Source organism: Ciconia boyciana, chromosome 11 (assembly GCF_034638445.1).
Source record: "Ciconia boyciana chromosome 11, ASM3463844v1, whole genome shotgun sequence".
NCBI lineage: Eukaryota > Metazoa > Chordata > Aves > Ciconiiformes > Ciconiidae > Ciconia > Ciconia boyciana.
Window position 1 is genome coordinate 23,135,829 of NC_132944.1, and position 21,663 is coordinate 23,157,491.

A 21,663-nucleotide genomic window follows, 5' to 3' on the forward strand; every position below is an offset into this window, starting at 1 on the left:
CTTTATTGCAATGTGTTCACGTGCCAGCACTCTGTTTGCTCTTGCTTTTTCTCCTAATTGTTTTGGTACTTTGATTATACTTTCCTATTCATTATTTAATGATCATATCTGGAATAAGGTAAGGGTACAGGCACTGGAATGTATCATGCTTCTAATGGATAATTATTGCTGGAAATCAAAATGAAGGCCCTGTATCCTGCAGCCTGGGAAAACATGGGGTTTACCCCTATTGCACCTTTTACTTCCCTTTTCCTCTTTCAACTTTTATATGTGACAGAATATTTTTGCTTCAACCTATGCTAGCAGTTCTGGATTGCTGCAAGTTTGTTTTTGGTTTCTTTGGTTTTTATTTCCCCCTTCCCCTGTGCAGTGATTTTTATTTTTTTTAAATTCATTAGCTCATTGCTAAGTCAGTAAGATGGCTTCCATTGATACCTTCTTCTGGTATCAATATCTCTAAGTTAGCCTAAGTTGCTGATACTCAAATTACATTAAATTATACCAGTGCAGTGTTTTTCTGATATGGGTGAACTATAGCCTGCTTGGAGTTCTGGCAAAACTTCCTTTGATTTCAGGGTGGCCAGGGTTTCTCTTTCATGGTTTGCCCCTCTCTTTAGGTCTAAAAGATGTAACAAAACCAAAATAAAAGGGTTTTTTTTTCTCTGGTTTGGGCATAGAAATACTTTGTTTATACTGTCCTTGAAGGTAACAAAAATCAGAAAACAGTTCTTTGTTAAAGCGCTTGCAAACCATTAGAACTATAGCAAATTTAGTTACTGAGAAGTGTTATGTGATCTTGTTCTCTTCTGTTGTGTAGTAGCCTAGAACTCATACACAAACTCAAATTTGGAGGGTCGAAGAGTGAAATAGGATTTTTTGGGAGGAATTTTTTTATTTAAGATCAATTGCATCTCTACTTAAACTGCTGCTTTTGTGCGAGATGGAAGATTCAGTTAAGTAAAGGGATGTCTCTGGGAATTTCAGCGTGCGGTATTGTGTATAGTTAGCTAGTGGGATATTCATAGAACATAGCCTTCAAAACAGAAATTGTTCTACCCATCAATTACGGAACATGTATTAACACACGTGAAATTCAGACACAAGAATTCATTTAATGTGACAGTGTCATCTCTTCTAAAATTCTTTTCCTGTGTTCTTGAATGGCCTCAGACTCGCCTGAGAAGTAGGTCCTTTTATATGCCCTATGCCTAGTTTTGCGTATTATTTCCACATCATCATTAGTTTCTGGTCTTTTCTATTTACAAAGCTAAAATTCTCCTTCAAGATCTTACTGTGTTGCATTTTGATTATTGCAACAACCTTTTTTTTCTGACTTTAACAAAACCAGTTTTGCCTTCCATGTGTATAGCCAAATGTTATTACAACAGCCATTTTCCTAGGTGATCACTTTGATCATGCTGTGCTGCTCTTTGCATTGCTCTAATGACTTCTATTTTGCATCAAACAGAAACTACAAAGGCTTTTGAAAGGATAGATAAATTATTTATCCCAATCCCACAAATCGTTCTGCCATTGAAGTGGTTCACTCCTGTTCCTGTCTGGTCTAGAATACCAGCCTTTATCCGTAACTACTTCTTTTTTTTTTTTAATCTGTGTGCTTTTTTCCCCCTGTACAGCCCCATGTTTTCAGAAAAACCCTCCCCAAGAGTTACATGATGGTCAGATCAAATTTGACAGCTGTTGATCATCTTGGGCTCTGAAACCAATGCCTGGTATTAAAAGTATAGAGCCTCTATTTTTGGGGGGCTATTTTTTCTGTTTAACATGCATCATAAGAACAAAATAATTTTATGGCTATGGGTTCATATTTAAGTCTCCTCGTGTTGTTCTAAAGTCTCTTATGTTAACACTTCACCATTTACTAGGGTCTTAAGAGGACAGTATTTGCATGTTTTTGCAGGGATTTGAAGACACAATATTTGATATCCATATGATTTAAGACCAAACCCAATTATAAAAAAAAATCAGAATGTTTGCTAAAACATACGAATATATCATCTGGCTTTTGTGTTCAGTCAGTTGCTATGTTTTCAAGATTAATAGATGCAAAAATTCTGTTCTGATGATTTTGAGTTGTTTCTTAGCTTTTAAAATAATAACCAATATTTTATCTGTGGGGGTTGGAATTAATTTCCTAAGACTTTCTTTTCTATTTTCAATTATTGACTGTCTCTGCTGTTTTGGGAACAAAGTTAACTGTGGTCATTAGGGACCTGCCCAAAATTTGTAGTTGTTGGGAAATGGAACACTTATGGTGGATCATGGTTGCAGATTTGATCATGGAGATCACATAAAAGTAGGATGTACTTGATCTTTTTGCCAGACAGCAGTTTGTGGCAACTTGACCAGAGAGGAGATAGCCTTCAGAAATTATAGTTAGCATTCTTGAACTAAGAAAAAAGTAATCAGGAAAAATGTTTCTTATTTATCTGTTTTAATTAAAACTTGTTATAGTAACTTCTGTACTATATGGGATTATTTCATTGTGTTTACACTTGGGAAGATAGTTATTTTGTAACTTTAAATAAAACTTTTTCATAACCTGCAGTAAAACATCTGTGGGAACTGCTTCTCGATTCCCTGGTTCTTGATCAAGGGGCATGAACAAAGAAGTTCTGTCCTGGTGTGGGTTGTTGGTGCCTGTGTGAAGATGGTATGTCCCATTTGAACTGTCTCTTACAGATTAGTCACGTTGTTGCTAATGCCACATCACCTTTAAGGTCAGACATCCACAATACAGTTGATACTGGGAGTAGGTTCTATCATTTTTTGATGCATTATCGGTATTTGCAAGGACACGTCTTTCTGAAGCTATGCCATGGTTTTCCTCCCCCTTGTAGGGAGAGGATATGGGTAAGAGAAAGAGGATTTAATTTTTTTGTGATCATTTTTGTCTGATTTTTTTGTACAGTATGTCATAGCACATGGGAATTGAACAGCATTTCTACAAAGATTAATGGACCATAATAGTGGAATATTGCAGTTTGGATAATCACTGTGATAATTTGGATTGTAAGGCATCGTGTGATCTGCAAAACTCTATTCAGGACCACATGTGGAGGTTTTCTGCCCTGGATTGTCAGTGAGTATTGTGGTGTGAAAGAAGGCATCTCAGGTTCGAGATTGCTCTACTGTCGTTGAGATACTAGACTGTTCTGTTTGTAGAGCACGTAATAGTCTCACAGTTTTGCTTGACTGTCATCACTCTTTCCCATGGATGTCTTGTAACCTGTATCAAAGCATTGTAAATTGCTTAACTTTGGGTCTAGAAGCACTGCTGGCATCTCCTTGGCTGTGGTCTAGAAAAGGGTACATCATGCGCTGGAGAACGTGAAATCAGTCTCAAGGTTTGTGTTCTCAGTATTTATTCAAGAAGCACAGATGTTCTCTTAATTTCAAGATATTCAAATTGGCAAAAACAAGTGACTAGAAGATGAGTAAGAGTGCACAGTTGTTATGGAAATTAATGGGTGGGTCTGGTTTTTTAAATAAATAAATAAATAAAGCTTCTGATCCAAAACTTTCATCCAAAAAACTGAAATGCTGACAGTATTCTTTGGGTATGACTTCATGAAACAACTTAAGTTGACCTAACAGTTTATAGCTATTAGGAGGAGAAAAGTCAGCCTTTTCCCTGTCCTGCCCTTATTCGTACCTGGGCGCTTTTCCACCATTTACCTTCAGTGAGTTCTGGTGCTTTTCTCATGCCACGATAACCCGTTCAGCTCATAAAACCAGCAGAAAAGAAACCTGGCAAAAGACAGTATTGCTGTGGCTTTGGACTGCTGGCTTACCTGTGTGATGAGACGAGTGCTAGAGTTGGCATAAGGTGGCAGGGAAGGACTACACAGAGAGAGAGGGTACAGTGCCAGTGGAAGAGCATGACGAGAGGGAGGAGGAGGAATTGGATAGCGGAGCGGCAGGTGAGGTTTATTCTGTTACGAATGGCAAATTCTTAATTCACCTCAGCCGCATTGTAAAATCCTATTCTTTGTCAGCATTCTGAGACTTTATTTGCATCTTGAGTACAGCACTTCCCAAAGTAAAAACTCATTCCGAAAGTAATAAAAATAATAAAATATTAATGAAGCGTAGAATGTGATTAACTCAGATAACTTCTCAGGACTGGGGAGAATCATACTAACAGGTAAACATAGTAAAACGTGTCACACTGACCACAATGAAATGTGTAACAAGGTTTGAAATCTATACAGCTAGGTAAATAAATGAATAGGAACAGAAAACTCAAAAGGCCCAAGTCTTATTTTTTTGCTGCTTTTATTTCTGACCTGAGGAAGGACCTATGTACCCGAAAGCTCTTCTGTTGTTGTTTGTTTGTCTTGGGGGTTTTTTGGTTTGGTTTGTTTGGTTGGTTTTTTGTGTGTTGTTGTTGTGTGTCCCCCCTTATATAATTAATAATATAATAAAATATATTAGAAAATAATATTTATTCTAGAAGAATTATATATATAGATTTTGATGTCTATATGCATAGACATCAAAATCCTTAACTCCTCCTTCTCTCAGAACTTCGATAATGAAGTTTCCAGTGAAACTTTTTGGTTTTGTTAAAATGCAATACGCAGCACCTGCAAGGATGTCTGTTTTCCTGCACTGTTTTTCTATTCCAGATCCTCCCAGCATATCCATAGCATATCTGTATATTTTATAATAATATAAAATGTATTCTAAAATATATATAATAAACCATATGAACCCCAAACTTTGCTTTACATATTGCAGTTGGAGGGGATGGTTGGAAGAACACACTAAGTGGCGTTTGGCCAGTATTACATGTGAGATCAGTTACAGAGTGGGGAAAATTCCTGTTACTTCTTAATAGAATAGAATTTTCTTCTTGCTCGTATCTAAGCATACACACATATCTAAGCATACAGCAAAAGATTACAAAATACTGTCCTCTCTGTCTTGGTAAACACTTCGCATTAGAGACAATGATTTCTTACAAATAAATTTGTTACTTAATTCTTCAGTCAGCAGGAGTGCTCTGGAGAGAAATTCCTGCTCCTACACTGCCTGTAATTTAAACAAAAGTATTTTAATTACATTTAATCTCATTTAAACATCATACAAGTGGTTCCAGTAATTTCCTCTCCCTAGAATGCATCTTTCAACGTAAAATTTCAGGAAAGGACGCTACACTTTGGGTCTTCATTTCACCCTCTGCAGAACTTGACTGGCTTTAAAATCCACATTGATAAATGAGTACAATCCTTCCCACCGCCTCCTTTCTGCGCTCCCCGGGGCAGCGTACTCGGACAAGCTCAGCCAGCTTCTTTGTTCGAAGTGTAACTCGTGAAGGGTCATTTTCTCCAGCCTCACCACACCCTGTGCATTCCCCCACGAGGGACCACCGTGCTTCCTAATGAGTTTGCGCTGCTGGGTGTGGTAGGGGGGTGGAGAAGCATGAATCCTTCCTGATTTTTCTAGGCGGGCCATCGTTAGTCTTGAGCTGCAGACCAGTCACCATAACAGCTTTTGTATATGAATCTGAGGCAGCTTTAAAAATGGGTTGTTATGTCTTCCTAAGGGAAGCTCATGAAGGGAGTGCTCTGTCTCGGTGCAAATGCAGGTGTTAGAGGCCATCCTGTAACTGCACAGCGCTTTCTCCAGTAATCAAAAGTTACATGAATTTAGCAACATGAAAACAATCAAACAAAACAAAACAACTTGGCAGGTTGTTTCATCTGTTTGTCTCCCAGTGCAGGATTGTTCCACAGGCTACATTTATACGAAGAAACTTGTATGCGTGTCTGTCTTTGAAAGCCTGCAGACTGTTTACAAGCTGGATGTGTGTTTATACAATAAACCATTCATGGTGATTTGTATGAGAACCACGTCTCTCCCTCAGTTCAAGATGAATGTACTTCAGTATAAAGGTGGTATTTTGAAATAGCCATCATTCACAGCGTAAGACAATGGAGACTCCTGCTATTTATTAATTATATTTGACAAAACTTAGGGGAATAGTTCAGGGCATCTTGGCTGCAAATCCCAAAGCACAGCCGTGATAACAGTGAGGAAATGTAACGTTCTCTTGCTCTTGTTACTCCATAAGCTGCACAAATAAGGGTCATATGAAAGGTAATCTTCAAATGGAGAATCTAGACAGAATAGAAATTTGGGGTTCAGTTCTGTAATGTCAGATGTTCCCCAGAGATGTGTTTCTTTGTTCTGCACTGATCTTTCCAGGATTAGGACTCTACCTGGAAAAATTACAGCTGTGGCTTTTGAGAGAACATTTTTAATGGTAATCATTTATCCTGTAATCATATTTTTATTGGAATTTCTCAGCACTAATGTGTTTAATCAAGTGGTCTCTTTCTAATATTTATTACCTAGTAAATTGTAACTCTCATTACCATGTGTACAATCCGTAGTTGCAATGAGGAAATTGCAGTTTCATGAACAGCTGTGTAACTGCCTGAGAAATGCCCTTTATCTAGGGGTTTATGTGCTTTCTACAGCTACTCACTCGTCTCTGTCAGTGTTTCTGCATTCCAGCTCCCAAGCAGATTCAAATTTATAACGTTTGGTTGAAATGACTGCTTCAAAAGTTTTCTTTTGGTTGTTTGCATGTGGTTTTGCTTTTGGTGTTTGGCGGCTGGTGTTTGTTTGTTTGTTTGTTTTTCTGAAAGGCAAGCTTCCTAATGATTACCCCGGAGAGATAGTGGGTGTGCTGGAGAGAGGCTTCAGAGATGCTCAGGAAGCGCAGAACTGTGTGTGTCTGTGCAGCATTAGCTTGTATAACTCACTGCTCATTTCGGAATAGTAGCTTTGCTTTGAATATTCTTAGCGAAATTGTATCTCTCCTAGGCAGTGGTTCTGGTTTGTGGGTTTTTTTTGTGAAACCACATATATATATATATGAGAGAATATATGAGTGCATATATGACCACCTATATATATGAGAGACTATATGATGCATATATGAGAGAATACTTCATAAAGTGCAAACTACTGTGATTTTTTTTTCCCTTGAAATGTGTATGCAATATTTCTACTTAATTTCAGGTTTTTATGGTGTGTAAAATTTCCAGAAACATCATACGGCAAGTACTCTTCGCACACTTAGCCAAAATTGTATAGGAGATTCTGGTCCTCTGCAACACACTTTACATTAAATCTTTTTACTCCCTCCATAAACCTGGAGTAACTTAGCTAGACAGCAGAGCTACTCTACTCAGGATGACTCAGACAGTACTGGATAACTTGATATTCTTACAGCAATTCACTGTTTTGAAAACAAAGCAATGGACTGTTTATTGTTCTTAATGTAATTTTCTTAAAATCAGCTGGGAATATAGCATATCTGAAGATGATAGTGATAGCATAGTTGCTTTCATTGGTTTGTTTGGGGTTTTTTAAGCATTACACCTTTTCTTAATTTCTTGTCTTGTTACTGGGAACTTGTCACATAGGCATATATTTCCCCAAGAAAGTATCTATGTGCATAAGTGTGTATTTCTAAGCCATCAGAATGGACAGATCAAAAAGAAAAGCTCCCTAAATATCAATCACAGGAGAAATACAGTTAGTGTTTTTCTTTTAGCGTTGCTAGTTGTAATTAAGAAAATAAATAATTAGACTGAATTGTTGCAACTATGGCTAGGGTTCTTCTTAGGCATCACAGTCAAACACTGAGCAAAAACAAGCCAAGGGCTGTTTTACGTTGGGTGAGGGAAGAAAAGCAGAGGCAGGCAGACACACATTCAGAGTCTTTTACTTCTTGGCATACCAATATTTTACCAAAAATTAATTGTGTTTATCTGATTTTACTTTAACAGCTTGGCAAAACAGATTTTGACTTTTAATAGGAAAAGCAGTCACGTTAGCATATTGGGAGGAAGAAGGTAATCGAGATCTGGGTGTAGACATCTCAAAATATTTCTGTTTAATCACAGATTCTGCGTTTCTGCCCAAAGGCAGTTAAAATGTGTTGGCAAAGATCATGTTGAAACAAAACTTAAACAAAACAACAAAAACACCAACTCAAATCTTTAAACAACCTATTTGTGGGTTTTCTTCCTTAGGCAGAGTTCAGGTTTAATTGATGATTTTCAGTTCCACTGAACTCCTTAAAGCCCATGACTTTGATGGTTGAAGACTCTTCACTCTACTGGGCTTTTCCTTATTTAAACGTTTAGATGAAATGTTTCAGTTCCTTTTGCTACTGCTTAGCACAATGGCTTCTTAACTATTCTTGAACGGGAAACAGGGTTTTTTGTTGTTGTGTTTTATTCTTTTACCATCGTATTTTGGATCCTTTGAGAAATCTTTAATCAACTGCATTTTCATTTTAAAATGACTCTGATCAAAGCTGTATGAATCTCAAAGATTAGCATAAGATGAAAAGGAATTCTAGCCACATATGAAGATATTTTTAAGGTTCAAAATCTAAATATTTCAAAGGACTTTGCCATGCAGACAGATGCTTTTGCAGTAATTACTTCAGTATTAGGTTTTGAATGTGTGTAAAGGTATGGTGTGAACAAGACAATCATCATAGACTCATAAAATGGTTTGGGTTGGAAGGGACCTTAAAGATCATCTAGTTCCAGCCCCCCTGCCAGGGGCAGGGACACCTTCCACCAGACCAGGTTGCTCAAAGCCCCATCCAGCCTGGCCTTGAACACTTCTGGGGGGGGTGCATCCACAACTTCTCTGGGCAACCTGTTCCAGTGCCTCACCACCCTCAGAGTGAAGAATTTCTTCCTTCTATCTAATCGAAATCTCCCCTCTTTCAGTTTAAAGCCATTACCCCTTGTCCTATCACTACCTGCCCTTGTAAAGAGTCCCTCTCCAGCTTTCTCATAGGCCCCTTCAGGTACTGGAAGGCTGCTATAAGGTCTCCCTGGAGCCTTCTCTTCTCCAGGCTGAACAACCCCAACTCTCTCAGCCCCTCTTCATAGGAGAGGTGCTGCAGCCCTCTGATCATCTTCGTGGCCCTCCTCTGGACTCACTCCAACAGGTCCATGTTCTTCTTATGTTGGGGGCCCCAGAGCTGGACGCAGTACTCCAGGTGAGGTCTCACGAGAGCGGAGTAGAGGGGGAGCATCACCTCCCTTGACCTGCTGGCCACGCTGCTTTTGATGCAGCCCAGGATAAGGTTGGCTTTCTGGGCTGCGAGCGCACATCGCTGGCTCATGTTGAGCTTCACATCAGCCAGCGCCCCCCATCACAGAACAGCTCCGTCAGTGAACTTCAGTCCTGAACCAGGTCAGTGGTGCTAGGCACCTTTCTTGAGCAGGGCTTTCCAGAGTTAGCAAATAGTTTACTTACTTCTCCCTGACAGATAAGTAACTGTCAGACTAAATTGCACCTTTGGCCTAAATAAATTAAAAAAAAAAAAAAAAACAAAAAAAAAAAAAACCAACAAACCAAAAAAAAAAAACCCACCCAAAAAACTTGTTCCAGAAATGGCAAAACTGATGCACTGGTCTGCTGTGCAATCTAGTCACTAGCATTGTTTTTTCTTAAATATTAGTTTCTTTTGTGAAAGTAGCTTGCAATTCAGATCTAATTGCTATAATGGTAGTGTAGATTTGTATTCAAAGTATAATTTTTGGAATGAGTGGACTCACTGGCTCCAGTCTTACAAGATTCCTTAGTGGTATCACTGAAACCTTTATTTCTCCAACTATGTAACTGGAGTTTACTAGGGAGTCTTTCAGCCGGAAGTTTATGAACTGACATTTAGCTCTGGGCGTGCGTGCACAGCACAATACAGTGACGATTGACAGGCAGTCACTTTGCCATCTGAATTAATGTACAAATGAAATGTAAACGTAAATCGGTACTGACGAAGTTTGCAAGATCTTTCAGAATGGCCTCCAAGTGTTGTATTTGATATGCAATCCAGGTGGGACTCAATACCATGAATAAACTGACATCGTTTTGATTATGAATGTACACAGCATTCTACAGACAAATTCAGTTCTCTGGAAGAGAGAATGGTTTGAAATTGTACCATTGTGTTATTCCATCAGATAATATGATACTTATAAAGTTAGGTGCTATTCATCAGTGAACTTTGGGTCCAAATTTCAGTTCTAAACCCGTATTTACACTCTTTTGGTGAAGTAAACAAACATCCAAAAAGCAATGAATCCTGTTTTAGAGGTTCATTGAAGTCTGTCTTGTAGGTGCAAGATGCTCTGAAACTTATCGATATGAAGGTCCTGCCTATTTTTAAGAATCTTACTCTTCTTAAGACAGATTTGTCTCATGTTTCTCAAGAATGCTTAGTCAAGCTGAAGTGCACTGGCCTGATTAATGGAGAAATGACAGAACCCTCTCTTGGCATATTTTTTTACGTGTATAAACCAAAGTTCATTATTTCAATCTCCAAACTGGTACACTCTTGTCCTGTGTGAAGTGCTCTTTATGCTGTGAAGCATGTTACAGGATTAGAATGCTTTGAGGACAAGCCCTTGTCCGACTGATTTAAGTGAGGCTGACTTAAAATGGTGTTAGCATACACATTCATAAACAAACATACACAGATGGTATTTGAAATCAAGGCTTCCTGGGCTTAAATGGTTACACAGCAGCTGCAGCATTCTCAGGAGGTTCTTGACCGTTTTATACAACCTGTGTGTATTGGTGTTTTGATGTGCTTGAAGTCTGAGGAGAAACCATCCAACGTTATCAGGCTGTCTTCAGAGATATGTCCTCTGAACGTCACACTGAAGAAGACTTGCAAAGATGAATGCACGTTCGTGTGAGTGAAATAATTGTCTGTAGCTTCAGAAATCCTCAGGTAAGACAGGTAGTCTTCAAATAAAATGCTACATTCTTTTCATATTTTTTGACATATAGAAAGGAAGGAGGCTGCAGCAAAGATTGATGTAACCTAATACCAAATCTCCAGTGGTGGTCAGCAGTAGATGCTTAGGGAAGAGTGCAAAACAGAAATAGCCTGTCATGATGTTTCCCCAAAATACTGTCCCAGTAGCCAAGAACTTGTGTCTGAGAAGCTCTCTTAGCAGCAGCGTCTTGTGACAAATACTTCCACTGTATATAACACAAAAATTGTATGTAATGTGAAGAATTAGCTCCTTTTCTTTTGCTCTGAATCTGCCACCATCTGGTTTAATCTGATGCACTGGTTTTTTTCCCCTCTAGTTGAATGCAGTGAAAAATAATTCCCTATTTGCTTTCTCTGTCACTCATAGTTTGTAGATCTTTATCACACCTGCTCCGATTTCTCTCTTTTCTTCTCTGAAATGTCCCATCTGCTTAACTATTCTTGACATGAAAGCTGTTCGATGCCTCTTGTCAACACTTTTGCTTGCAGTGAACCTCGTCCCATCCTACTATGATGGAGATGAGTGGTACTGCACATAACACTTCAAATGTCACATTTTCTTCTAGAATAATTGAACATCTAGCAGTACTGATAGCTTTGTTCCAGGAATTTTCCAGGAATTGCGGGGCTGGGAAACTAGTGGGGGTTTTTGTTTTCTGAGGAGACTACTACAAAATAGCCAGGTCTGCATAGGGCAGCAGGGTAGCGTCTCTGGCTCTACTGCGGTTGCTCCTGAAAAGGCCCGGGAGGGTAAGTGTGAGGGACACTCTGTGTGGGGTATTGGTGAAGCCAAAGGAAAGTGTCCAAATGAGGACTCTGTCTGCCATTCAGCTAAGCTTATTCTAAAGACATCATTACCTGATTAACAACCTTTAGGAAAGCAATGCTTGTAAAGCAACTTCTATCATACAATCTGCCTTTTAAAACCAGTTAATTCTTTCAGACTCTGTAAAGTTATTCTTGATTGCGCTGCTTCCCTTGGGCTGAAAATATCCTTTCCTCCTCCCCCTGTGCAGCTTCCTCCTCAGTTTCCTTTTCCTTGTCTCCCATATTCATTTTTTGTCAGATCGATCCTGTACTGCAGGCAGGGCCCCTAACGCTTCCTCTCTCTTTTCAGGAAATTTTCACTACCTTTGTCCTAAGGTAGACATCAAACTGAATTTGCCTGGCTGCACAGACACCGAAATGCCCTATGAGCTATGTTAGGCAAAGGTATTTTTCCACTTTCTCAGCTTGTTACAATGAGGGGTGCGGGCAGGGGAGCTCTTTGACTAAACAATGGCAGCAAAAGTGGAACTTTAAAAACACCAGAAACAAACTCCCGCTTGCCAGACAGGAAAAAGCAGCAATATGGGTGAACAAAACAAAACAAAAAGGACAGGAAAGAAAAAAAATAAAAGTACTGCTGCATGTTGTGGCAGCATCCCACGATGCAGGCTTCCTTCTGCACGCAGAACGGAGGTGCCGCTGCCGTCCATGGGGCTGCGGTCTGTCGTCCCTTCGGGACGGCTCTTAGCTGCCAGGAAGCCCCGCGCCTCTCTCATCCTCAGCTGTCCGAAAGACCCCGCGGTAACGGAGCTGCAGTGACCCTGTGAGAGGCGAACGGGAACCGTTCGAACGGGAACCGTTCGGCAAACCGAACGAGCCGTTTGCCGCGTACGTTGATGCTGCTGCCCAGCAAGGGCGCGAAGCCACCGCAGAGCGGCGAAGGCGCCCGGCCCGCGGCAGCAGCCGCGCGGGGCGGCTCCCGGCCGCCCGCCCCTTCCCGCCGCGCCGCTGCCCCGCCGGGGGCGGGCCCGGGGGCGGGCGCAGGGAGCGCGGGCGCTGCGGCGGGTCGGGCGCTGCGGCGGGTCGGGGTGTGCGGGGCCTGAGGCGGGACGGCTCCGCTGCGCTGCCGAGCGCCGCGGAGGGGGCTCGGAGAGGGTCAGCTGTGACCCCCGAAACCGCTCCGCCCGCAGCCGCCATGGTGGCCAAGGACTATCCCTTCTACCTCTCCGTCAAGAGGGCGAACTGTGCCTTGGAAGCGCAGACGGCGACCAGCCTGGCTAAAGAGGCGGAGGTACCTAATCTACTGGTGATATGCTCGCAGCTTTATTTTTCTTTATCGTGTGAGCTGTCTGGCCTTGGGGAAAAGCAGCGTGCTCTGAAAATAGGCTTCTGCGTGTAGGTACCTGGTCTGTTTCGGCATCCTTTACTGCCGTCTCTAGACGGTGAACTTTCCTTTGGAATAAGGCAAGGAACAAAGAATCTAGATTTTTGTCACCTGTCATTTTAAGGAATTAAAATTACTCTTTTAAGTAGCTAATTGAGAAATGTAGTTTGAAGTAATTTACATGTATTTTATTCTAGTGCTAACCATTACTTAGAAATTGTTCAGCTTCTGCAGGAACTGGTTTTATGCTTTGTTGGGTGGAAGGAGTCTGGAAAACGGTGTCTGAAAGCATTAGCTGTCTTTTCCTCATTGGTAATAAACCAAGAAATTAATACAGTAACACAGGTAACTGAAAACTCAGCCCGGTCAGCAGGTTGACTACCCTCTTTCTTAAAAAGCATGAAATCCTTTCAAGTCACATTAAAAATCTTACTCATTTGCACAAATTCAACATACTCATCTGCAAAATTCTCATAAATGGTGAAACTTTTCAGCTACAATGTTCATGAAAGACTTAAGTATTTGATACTTTAGCTTAATGTTGCTTTGTGTGCTTGTTTGGAAAGAAAACCTTGACTTTAAGGATTCTGTCTAGCTGCGCTGGAGGAAGGATACAATTTCTCTCTGGCAGTTTTTATCACTTAAATCTTTAGCTTCTGCATTAGTCTTGTTTGCTGAGTAACTTGAAGACAACTTACTAAATTGGGTGCATTTAATACAACTACATCAAAGATTACTTATTTCCAGCAGTTGAATAGATCTAAAGTAAAAGTAATATAAGCCAAGTGCCTATTTAATCATGATGCTTAAGCTGAGAACTAATAAGATGTTGCACTCTTGCGTTTCAGTGTACTTTTACATAAAGGGATTTAATTATTGCAGTTAACAAAAGTGGAAATTTTTTTAGCTGTTTTTGAAAACTAACATCCTGTGTGTGTGTGTGTGTACGCATGCATCTGTGTAAAACACAACTTGTGAAGTACCAAATGGTTCTCCTAAGGGTACTCATTTTACTAACTATAATATCAAAGAAATATGTTTTTAGCCTTTACTGCATGAAGGGTTTTTTGGTGAATGAATAGAATTGTCAAATGTGAAGAGTTGGAGTGTTGCTCTCTTACAGTTAGGAAGGGCAGCTTAATTATAGTCAAATTTCAAAGAAAAAGCCTCAATGGAAGCTTAGAGCGTGAGGAAGTATCTAATAACAGATGTGATCAATCAAAATTACAATGTGCAAACAGTTGTTTTGGATTTATAATCTTTCAGTTTGTGTTCTATACAAATAAGAAAATGCACCCTATGCTTTCAGGCTGCTTTTGGAGAGTATGATGGACTTCCAGCATTCTGAAAGATAAACTTTTAAACATTCTCCTGTTTGTCTTAGGAGGGTATGAAAAGACCACCTGCCGCTCCAAAAATCTGGTCAAGGAAGCAGAAGTAAAAACTACTCTTTGGGAAAGGCATTATAAGGATAGATGTATGCAGCCTATTTCTTTGAAGTCTGTCAATATGGGGGGGAAAAAAATCCACGTTTCTTCTCAAGCTCTGATGTTAAGCTGTTCTTCTACCCTTGAGTATTTACAAGCCTAAATAAAGCTATTGGGCGCCTTCTACCACAATTTTGTGTTACTACACCAGAAAGCTAGCTTGTGTGGGGGTTAAGAATTTGTGGCTTTGAAAACCTGAGTTTCATTTTAATTATTAACATGTGAAGTTGGTTGCTTTATTTAATAACCTAACTTGTGCATAAGTGTTGATGTGTGTGTAATAGAACAGATTTTCTGCTATGTAGATGTGGTTTAGTTTTAAATCAGAAGTTGTGATCATAAAATATTTCCTCTGACCTTATTAAACAATAATCTTTTAGTGTTGTTTTGAACAAATACAAAGTGTAGTCTGGAAAATCAAGTAGAATAGCACTTGCATGGGATGAAATTCAGCCAAAAAACTTGAGCATATACTGAACTGTTAAAATTTTCCCAATTTCCAGCTGTGTCTCTGGGTAACAAGCTGAAGTTTATGGGCAATAGATTAGTTCTTCCTTATTCTTGGACTCCACTTGGAGCCTGCAGAGCAGCAGTGGAAAACCAGGAATGTTTTTGAGGAACAAGTCAGTGGCACAAAAGAGAACGGAGGTTTTCTACTTACAGTTCTTTCTTTAAGCCACTCTGGCGTCCTTGGCATAAACTCCACAGAAGTAGCACAGTTGCAAAGCGATGAAAAATAAAATGTCCGAAATGTATGTGAACAGTAAAAATTTGGATTCTGAGAAAAGGCTAGTGTACCTCTAGTCAAAGTACAATTATCATAATTCTTTCTAAACGCAGTTTAAGGGCAACAAAACACTTCAATGTCTGAGGAATGAGTTAATATAGGAACTGTTATAAGGCCTTTACATACATCATTGCATACCCCACATAAAATAATGTAGTAGAGTTCTAGGTGTAAACAGTACAGGGGTGTTGGGCTCTTCCCAGCTTTTTCATAATACAAAAATAGAGACAGTAAAACTTGAAATTTGCTTGCTTTAAGGTATAAAAAGCCCTGCATCTTTCTTAATGATATAGATATATACATACTGTTTGCTGTGTTTCACTGGTGAAAGCAGGTCCCTTATCACCCTCTCTAAAGGAAACAAAGTGAAGCAGAGCCGGTGGATGGGCAGCAGATAAGAAAGAGCTCGCACAGTCACAGAATGAGGTTTAAAGGTCTGAAGTAATGGGAAGACATGAATTCCTCAGAGTAAGGATGTTCTGTTCTGCTGTACAGGATCTAAGACAGTGCCTGGGTTTAGGCTCTAAAAACTACAACGGTGGCATAGAATTCCTTTGTGTCTCCAGTATGTTGTATGTCTGCTTACATCTTACGCTGCAGAAATCTTAGACCTAGGAATCAGGGCTGTTTGCAATCAGTCTTTTGTTGTCTCCTGATATCCTCGCTGTTTTGATGTGCAGGAGGTCTAGGCTGCCTCGTGCTCAGGACCCTGTTTAATGCGGCACGGGGCGTGCAGGAAAAGGAACCTGAGGGGTAATCCCCAGGCCTCTGGGCCATGGCACACCATTAACCTGAGAACCAGGCATGGAGCCAGAGAGAGAGGGGTCAAAAGATTGAGAGAACCTGCAAGTCATGAATTTTCTTTGATCTTCACAAATGTATGTGTTTAATTTTTAATGAAATATTAGCAAGCTGCAGTTTTGATACAGTTCAGGTAAGTTTGTGTGTAGTGTAACTGCAGTGAACTAAACGTGGAAACATGTCAAACACCCACACTTGGAATTGCTGATCTGTTCTGCTTAATGGCAATTTGAAACAAACAGCTTGCCTTTATTTTTCCATTCAGTAACTTGCTGTGTGATGTCTGCTTGTTAATTGGCAGTCCAGCTTCATATCCACTTTGTTCCAGAATGGAAAAGGTCTGTCTTAGGTAGTCTGTACAGGCAGCTTCTAACGAGAGGAGATGCAGAATTCAATCAACTCTACATTAGTTGGCTGGGTTTTTCAGAGTTTCTCTTACTCGTGTTAATTCACCTCAGTGTGAGGTTTTTCTGTTAATTGGCCTTCATTTCCTAACTGCTGGGAGACGTATTGATTTCTGGATATTGCAGATGAATGATCAGTGGATGATAGCTGGATGCAACTTGTCTGTATGCTACTGACACTTCAGTGGCTCTGTCTTGCATACGGCAAATGAAATCTGAGGTCTTAAGAGTGGTGACTAATGAGGGCAGCCTATTTGCGGCAAGGAGCCCATCTTTGATGAACACATGATGCGACAGCGTGTTGCAAACTTCACCTGATTTTCTTCGACTGAGAATACTTCACCACTTGTCTATATGGCTTTTCATTGTACCCTGACGATCGTTTCAGGTCCTCCTCTTTATAACACTGTGATTAAAAGAAAATGTCTCTGGATTTTGCTTTATTTGGTTGCTGGTTTTGCGGAAACTGGCAGAGGAGAATAACAAACCTCCCCCTGCTCCCATCAGAGAGCACAGGTGGTGGATGGAACCTTGTGGATTTGAAGGAAAGTTGTACCATTGATACACACAATTTATTGGCTGACCAAGTTGCCTTTATGTATCCATTTACTTAAATTGCTTAATAAATTCTTCTTGCGATGCTGGCAGTGTTACTAGTGGGATGCCCCTCCCGGCTTTTAGGATGGATTTGTGTGGATGATTACAGTTACCTTTGTGCAACGCTGAACCATACTTAGAACTGCTTTAGAGTCACCTGCTTTCTTTTTCCTGACCACCAGCCTCAGCTCTAGAAGAGCGAATGTTCTAGAATTTCCCGATCGGAATATTTCTAAGATACTATGAAGCAAAGGCAAATTCTCTGCTGTTTCAAGTATTAAAAAAATACAGTCTTTATTAGCGCCAGTAGCAATTGAGAATCTTGTTCTAGTTTTAGATTTGCTTCTCCCTGAAGGTGCGAAAAGCCTGAGATGCCTGGCTTAATTTATTTTTAGGTTAAGTGTTTGCTGTATTAAGAGACTCTGTTATAACATAAGTTGTTTTTTCTATTTTAACCTTTTTTGTTTGTTTTGGTGTTTTTATCCTGCTGAAGGTTAAATACTGATAACATCCTGTGGAACAGAGCTTGAATGTGTTTTTTTAATTCAACTCCAAGTTTTGGGGCATTTATTAGAACTGTTTAATCTTAGGCCAATTCAACTAGTAGCAGACTAATAAAAATAATAATGTTGGGCTTCCTGCCATGACAAATGTTGACTTACCCTTATAAAGCTGACTAAAAACTAATAACCTTTAAAGTATAGGAGTATGGAAATTTAGCCAGTTACATGAAGTCTGAAACAGAGCGGTTCTGTTTTAGTTTGCTGGCACTGCTTGTGAATTATGTTTGATACAAAGGTTACTGTACTGTTTCAATTTATAGTGTCTTCCATTTATTACACTGTTAACTCTTTTGAGACTAATTTAAGTTAAAACATTTTGCACTAATGAATGCTCCCATAGCACAGAATGAGTGCTTTGGATATCTGTTTGTCTTGGTTCACAAATAGAAAGTATATCAAAAGGGGAATAAAAAAAAAAACCCAGCATTTTTTATAAAATGCCAAGAAAGTTAGCAACCCCAACTCCAGAATTACTTCAGTAACCTGTTGAACTCCAGTAAGTTAGGATGTTTTTAACAAGCATTGCGAATGTCGGCAGTTTTGTATGTGGATTGAGAGGTTAGTTTGCCTTTGAAGGGAAACGGGGTAAATTCTAACATTCTAAAATGCTAATTTCCTGTACCAGTTTTCACATAGCACTTATTTTCTGGGTTGCCTGAAAAATCTCTGTAAGTTCCTTTTGTTGAGTTTGTTTTTAAATACAATCAGAAAAATCAACACCATGTGGTCACAGTAGTGCTGCACGTGGGCGGAAGACACAAGTGTAACGGCCCCTCAGGGAAATATTTTCCCTTGTTTGTCAAATTCAGCACCAGTTCTCTGACATGGAGACTGCTGTTGAAGCTGCTGATAAGAGATGGGAGAGTCAGGTGGAAAAACAGTCATCCCAGCAGTGAACATACATTTGCTTTTACTGTTCCCTGGGAGGGAATCGGTGGCTAAGCTGGTCAGGAGGATAGAGTGGAAGAATTTTGAAGCGAGGTACTGAAGCCAATAAAGACCTTTTGTATGGCACCTTGACTACTACTCTGTGCTCTTCAGTATGTGTTATCCAGTTCATTGGTTCCGCTGTTCTGCAGGCAATATAGAGGGAATGTGGCCTAGTTCTTTTTGTTTCCTTTCCATCTCTTTGTTGGAAGATTGGTTTTAATCTTTTGCTACAGTAATTTATCCATCAAAGTGTGATAATTGAGCTGTGCGTGGCCCTGTTGAATGACAGTGTATAGCAAACTAATCGATATTATTAAATGGATTTAACTCACTCTGACACTCTGCTTTAAACTTCGGGAAAATTCCATTCTTTACATATACTAGTAAAAGAGTTGTTTTATTTTGTGGATGAAGAGCACGGCAAGTGTTAGCTTCTTTCCCTAAATAGCCTCCTAGAAGCTTTTCGTATCTGTGTAGTGTGTTGTCGGATACAATATATCCAATTATTAGGTGCCAGTTTCACTAATGAAGACATAAAAATAACATCAACTTAGCTGTCAGTACATTGCAACTAATGTAAGTGCCTAATTCTTCAAAAAAAGGATCTTCTGCTTTAACTTGCTTCTGTGGCTGTTGAATGCTTAGCTTGCCCCAGGATTGGGTGCTGTATGCTAAGATTCAGGCTTTTAAATGGTAGTCCGTGTGTATTAGGGCCAAAAATAATGATACAAAAGTTATCTTTTTGCCAAGATACTGTCATTTTGAAATGACCATATCACAGTTTTAAAAAGCAACACCTCATTCAGTTACACAAGGCAAAAAGACTTAAATTTTACTGAAGAGGGAGTTGGCAGAAGTTACTCAGCAGAGTATGGCTTCCTGTAGCACTACAGCTGAAGCTGCTTGCTGTATGCATTTCCCAGCTGTCCAACAGCAGAAGGCTAATTTTTGGAGAGTTATACATTAAAAGCTAGAGCTTTCCTTTCTTACCCAGCAGTCTAAACCACTAGGTTAGAGTTTAATATGTAGAAGATACTAGAAATACAGTCGTACATGTACATGGGATCTACAGAATAAATTACAATGAAGCAGCAATCTAGAGCACTGTGGCCTTCAGGCCAAATGAGAAGAATGGTGAGGCATGGCATCTTTGAAACTTCTTATCTGATAGCTTCCTGTCTTAAATCGCTGATAATCAGTGATTATGCCATTGTGATTAATCTTTCTTCCTACAAATTCCCCAGAAAAATATATGATAAAAATATACTCTCTCAGAAGGACAGAGTTGTTTGAAATGTCCACTGTATGGTTTCCAGAACCATCCAGATTTTGGACACAGATTTGCTTGTTTTATCAGTTTGTTCACAGTTTCAGGAGTTCTTTTTGAGGCTGCGTACATACACAGTATTTCCAGCTTAAATTTTTTGTTCTCTGAATTCAAATATTACCAAAGTCATCTTGAGTTCAAATATACAACTCCCTCCAAAAGCCATCTGCTCTTTGTTCTAGCCTAGTCAGGTATTAATTTGACTTCACTTGACTGTTCAGCCTTTGAAGTTCCTGCACTCATGTTTCCCTCAGCTTTATTTAGCCTTATATCAAATTTAAAGCCCTGTCAGATTAATGTTACTTGTTCACATATACCAGCTCCACGTTTTGGAAACTCTGCCAAACTGTAGTCTGGATCTTTTGTTTTCTAACTTCCCGTATTGTTTCGGCAAGCCTTTGTGACTCTGAAAATGCAGTCTAACGTTTTATTTCAAAACTCTGAAATTATTTTTTAATACCAGTAATAACAACTTTAAAAGGTCAGGCAAAACATTGCAACTCCTGAATTTTTTGTGTCATAACTTGGCCTGGTTCCCAGGCTGGACAGGTGATGGTTGTTGCAAGTGGATCCAGCCACTAAATCCCATCTCTCCATCCCGTCTGCTTCTGCGTTCCTTGAACTGGGAGAGGGAGCAGGAGGGAAGGAGGAGTGATGACTTGGGGTAGCTCCGAGTCTTCTGAGCACACGCCGAGGTACAGACCTGGAACCTCATGTTCGTTCTACCTGGATGACACATCCTTACTGGAGCCTCTTTATGATGGACGGGCGCTGGAATCCCACAGTTCTGCGTTCCCATGTGCTTAGATTCATACCCCAAAAGATTTTATGATTGCGGAACCCCTGGTTAACTGGAAGACCAGAGGTTTTTTTCAGAGACAAATTAGTAAAATAATGAACATATGTACTAGGAATTCCTAACCGCAAGCAGTTTATTCTTTAAAAAAAGAAAAAAAATAAAAATTGAAGAGGCTTGGGAAGCAGCATCTGGAATGCAGCTCCCTGATCTTATTGGACTAATGTGCAAGTGCAGATTCTGGTCGGTATCTCTGGGTAAAGCAGAGCAGCTCACACACTCCTCTTTCCATTTGATCTGGTGGTTGTGAAGAACAGAGCCCTTGGTGAGAAAAACAACCATCTGTTCACAACTTACTTTTTTATGCGCTTGACTGTGGAATTTTTCCCTGTCCAGATCGTTGGCCTCAGTAGTTTGTCCAGCTTCTCTGTGGTGCTGGTTTGGAGAGGCGACACAGCTTGAGAACATATACATGGGAACATATACCCACAGCTTGGGGGTATTGATGAAAGGGGAGGTAGAGGCAGAACGGATGCAGACCATGCAACAGAAATACTGTGATCAAGTGTCTAACAGTTTCAGTATTACTGCCTTCCAGTTTTAGAATTGCTCCAGTAGTGCTTTATTTTCATTGCACAGTCAAAGCCTTACCTGTACAAACGTTATTATTCCACAGCGGAGGGGGTGACTCAGTGCTGATTGCTCTTGTTGTTAGACCCCTCTGAGGGAGGTGACGCCTGGAACACTAGGGGTTTATGAGTTTTTGCTTCAGCCAGGTATCTTAACCTACCAGACAGTTTCTAATGCAGGGTGAAAATCATGTTAGAAGTATTCAGAAAGCTTTCACCATAATTAAGAACTTCTGATTAGCAAGATTTACTTTCAGTCCTAATTGGTAAAGGTGTAAAAGTCTTAGACTTCTCAAATTATTGATTCATTATCTTAAATAATTCTATTGGAGAGAATC

At 39.9% G+C, this 21,663-nt stretch overlaps 1 protein-coding gene across 5 annotated transcripts in view; it reads left to right on the top strand.

Annotated features, from left to right (window-relative positions):
• Window positions 1-21,663, top strand: part of ARHGEF3 (Rho guanine nucleotide exchange factor 3) — a 140,950-nt gene that overhangs the window by 96,432 nt on the left and 22,855 nt on the right. Inside the window, exon 1 of one of the 5 annotated variants that reach the window (XM_072876249.1) lies at window positions 12,734-12,911. The exons of 3 other annotated variants lie outside the window; for them this stretch is intronic. In XM_072876249.1, coding sequence (XP_072732350.1) covers window positions 12,816-12,911 — 96 coding nt within the window. In that variant the 5' untranslated portion in view covers window positions 12,734-12,815. Of the gene's footprint in view, window positions 1-12,733; window positions 12,912-21,663 lie in introns of those variants that run through there. One more of the 5 variants, XM_072876248.1, reaches the window with a different exon arrangement.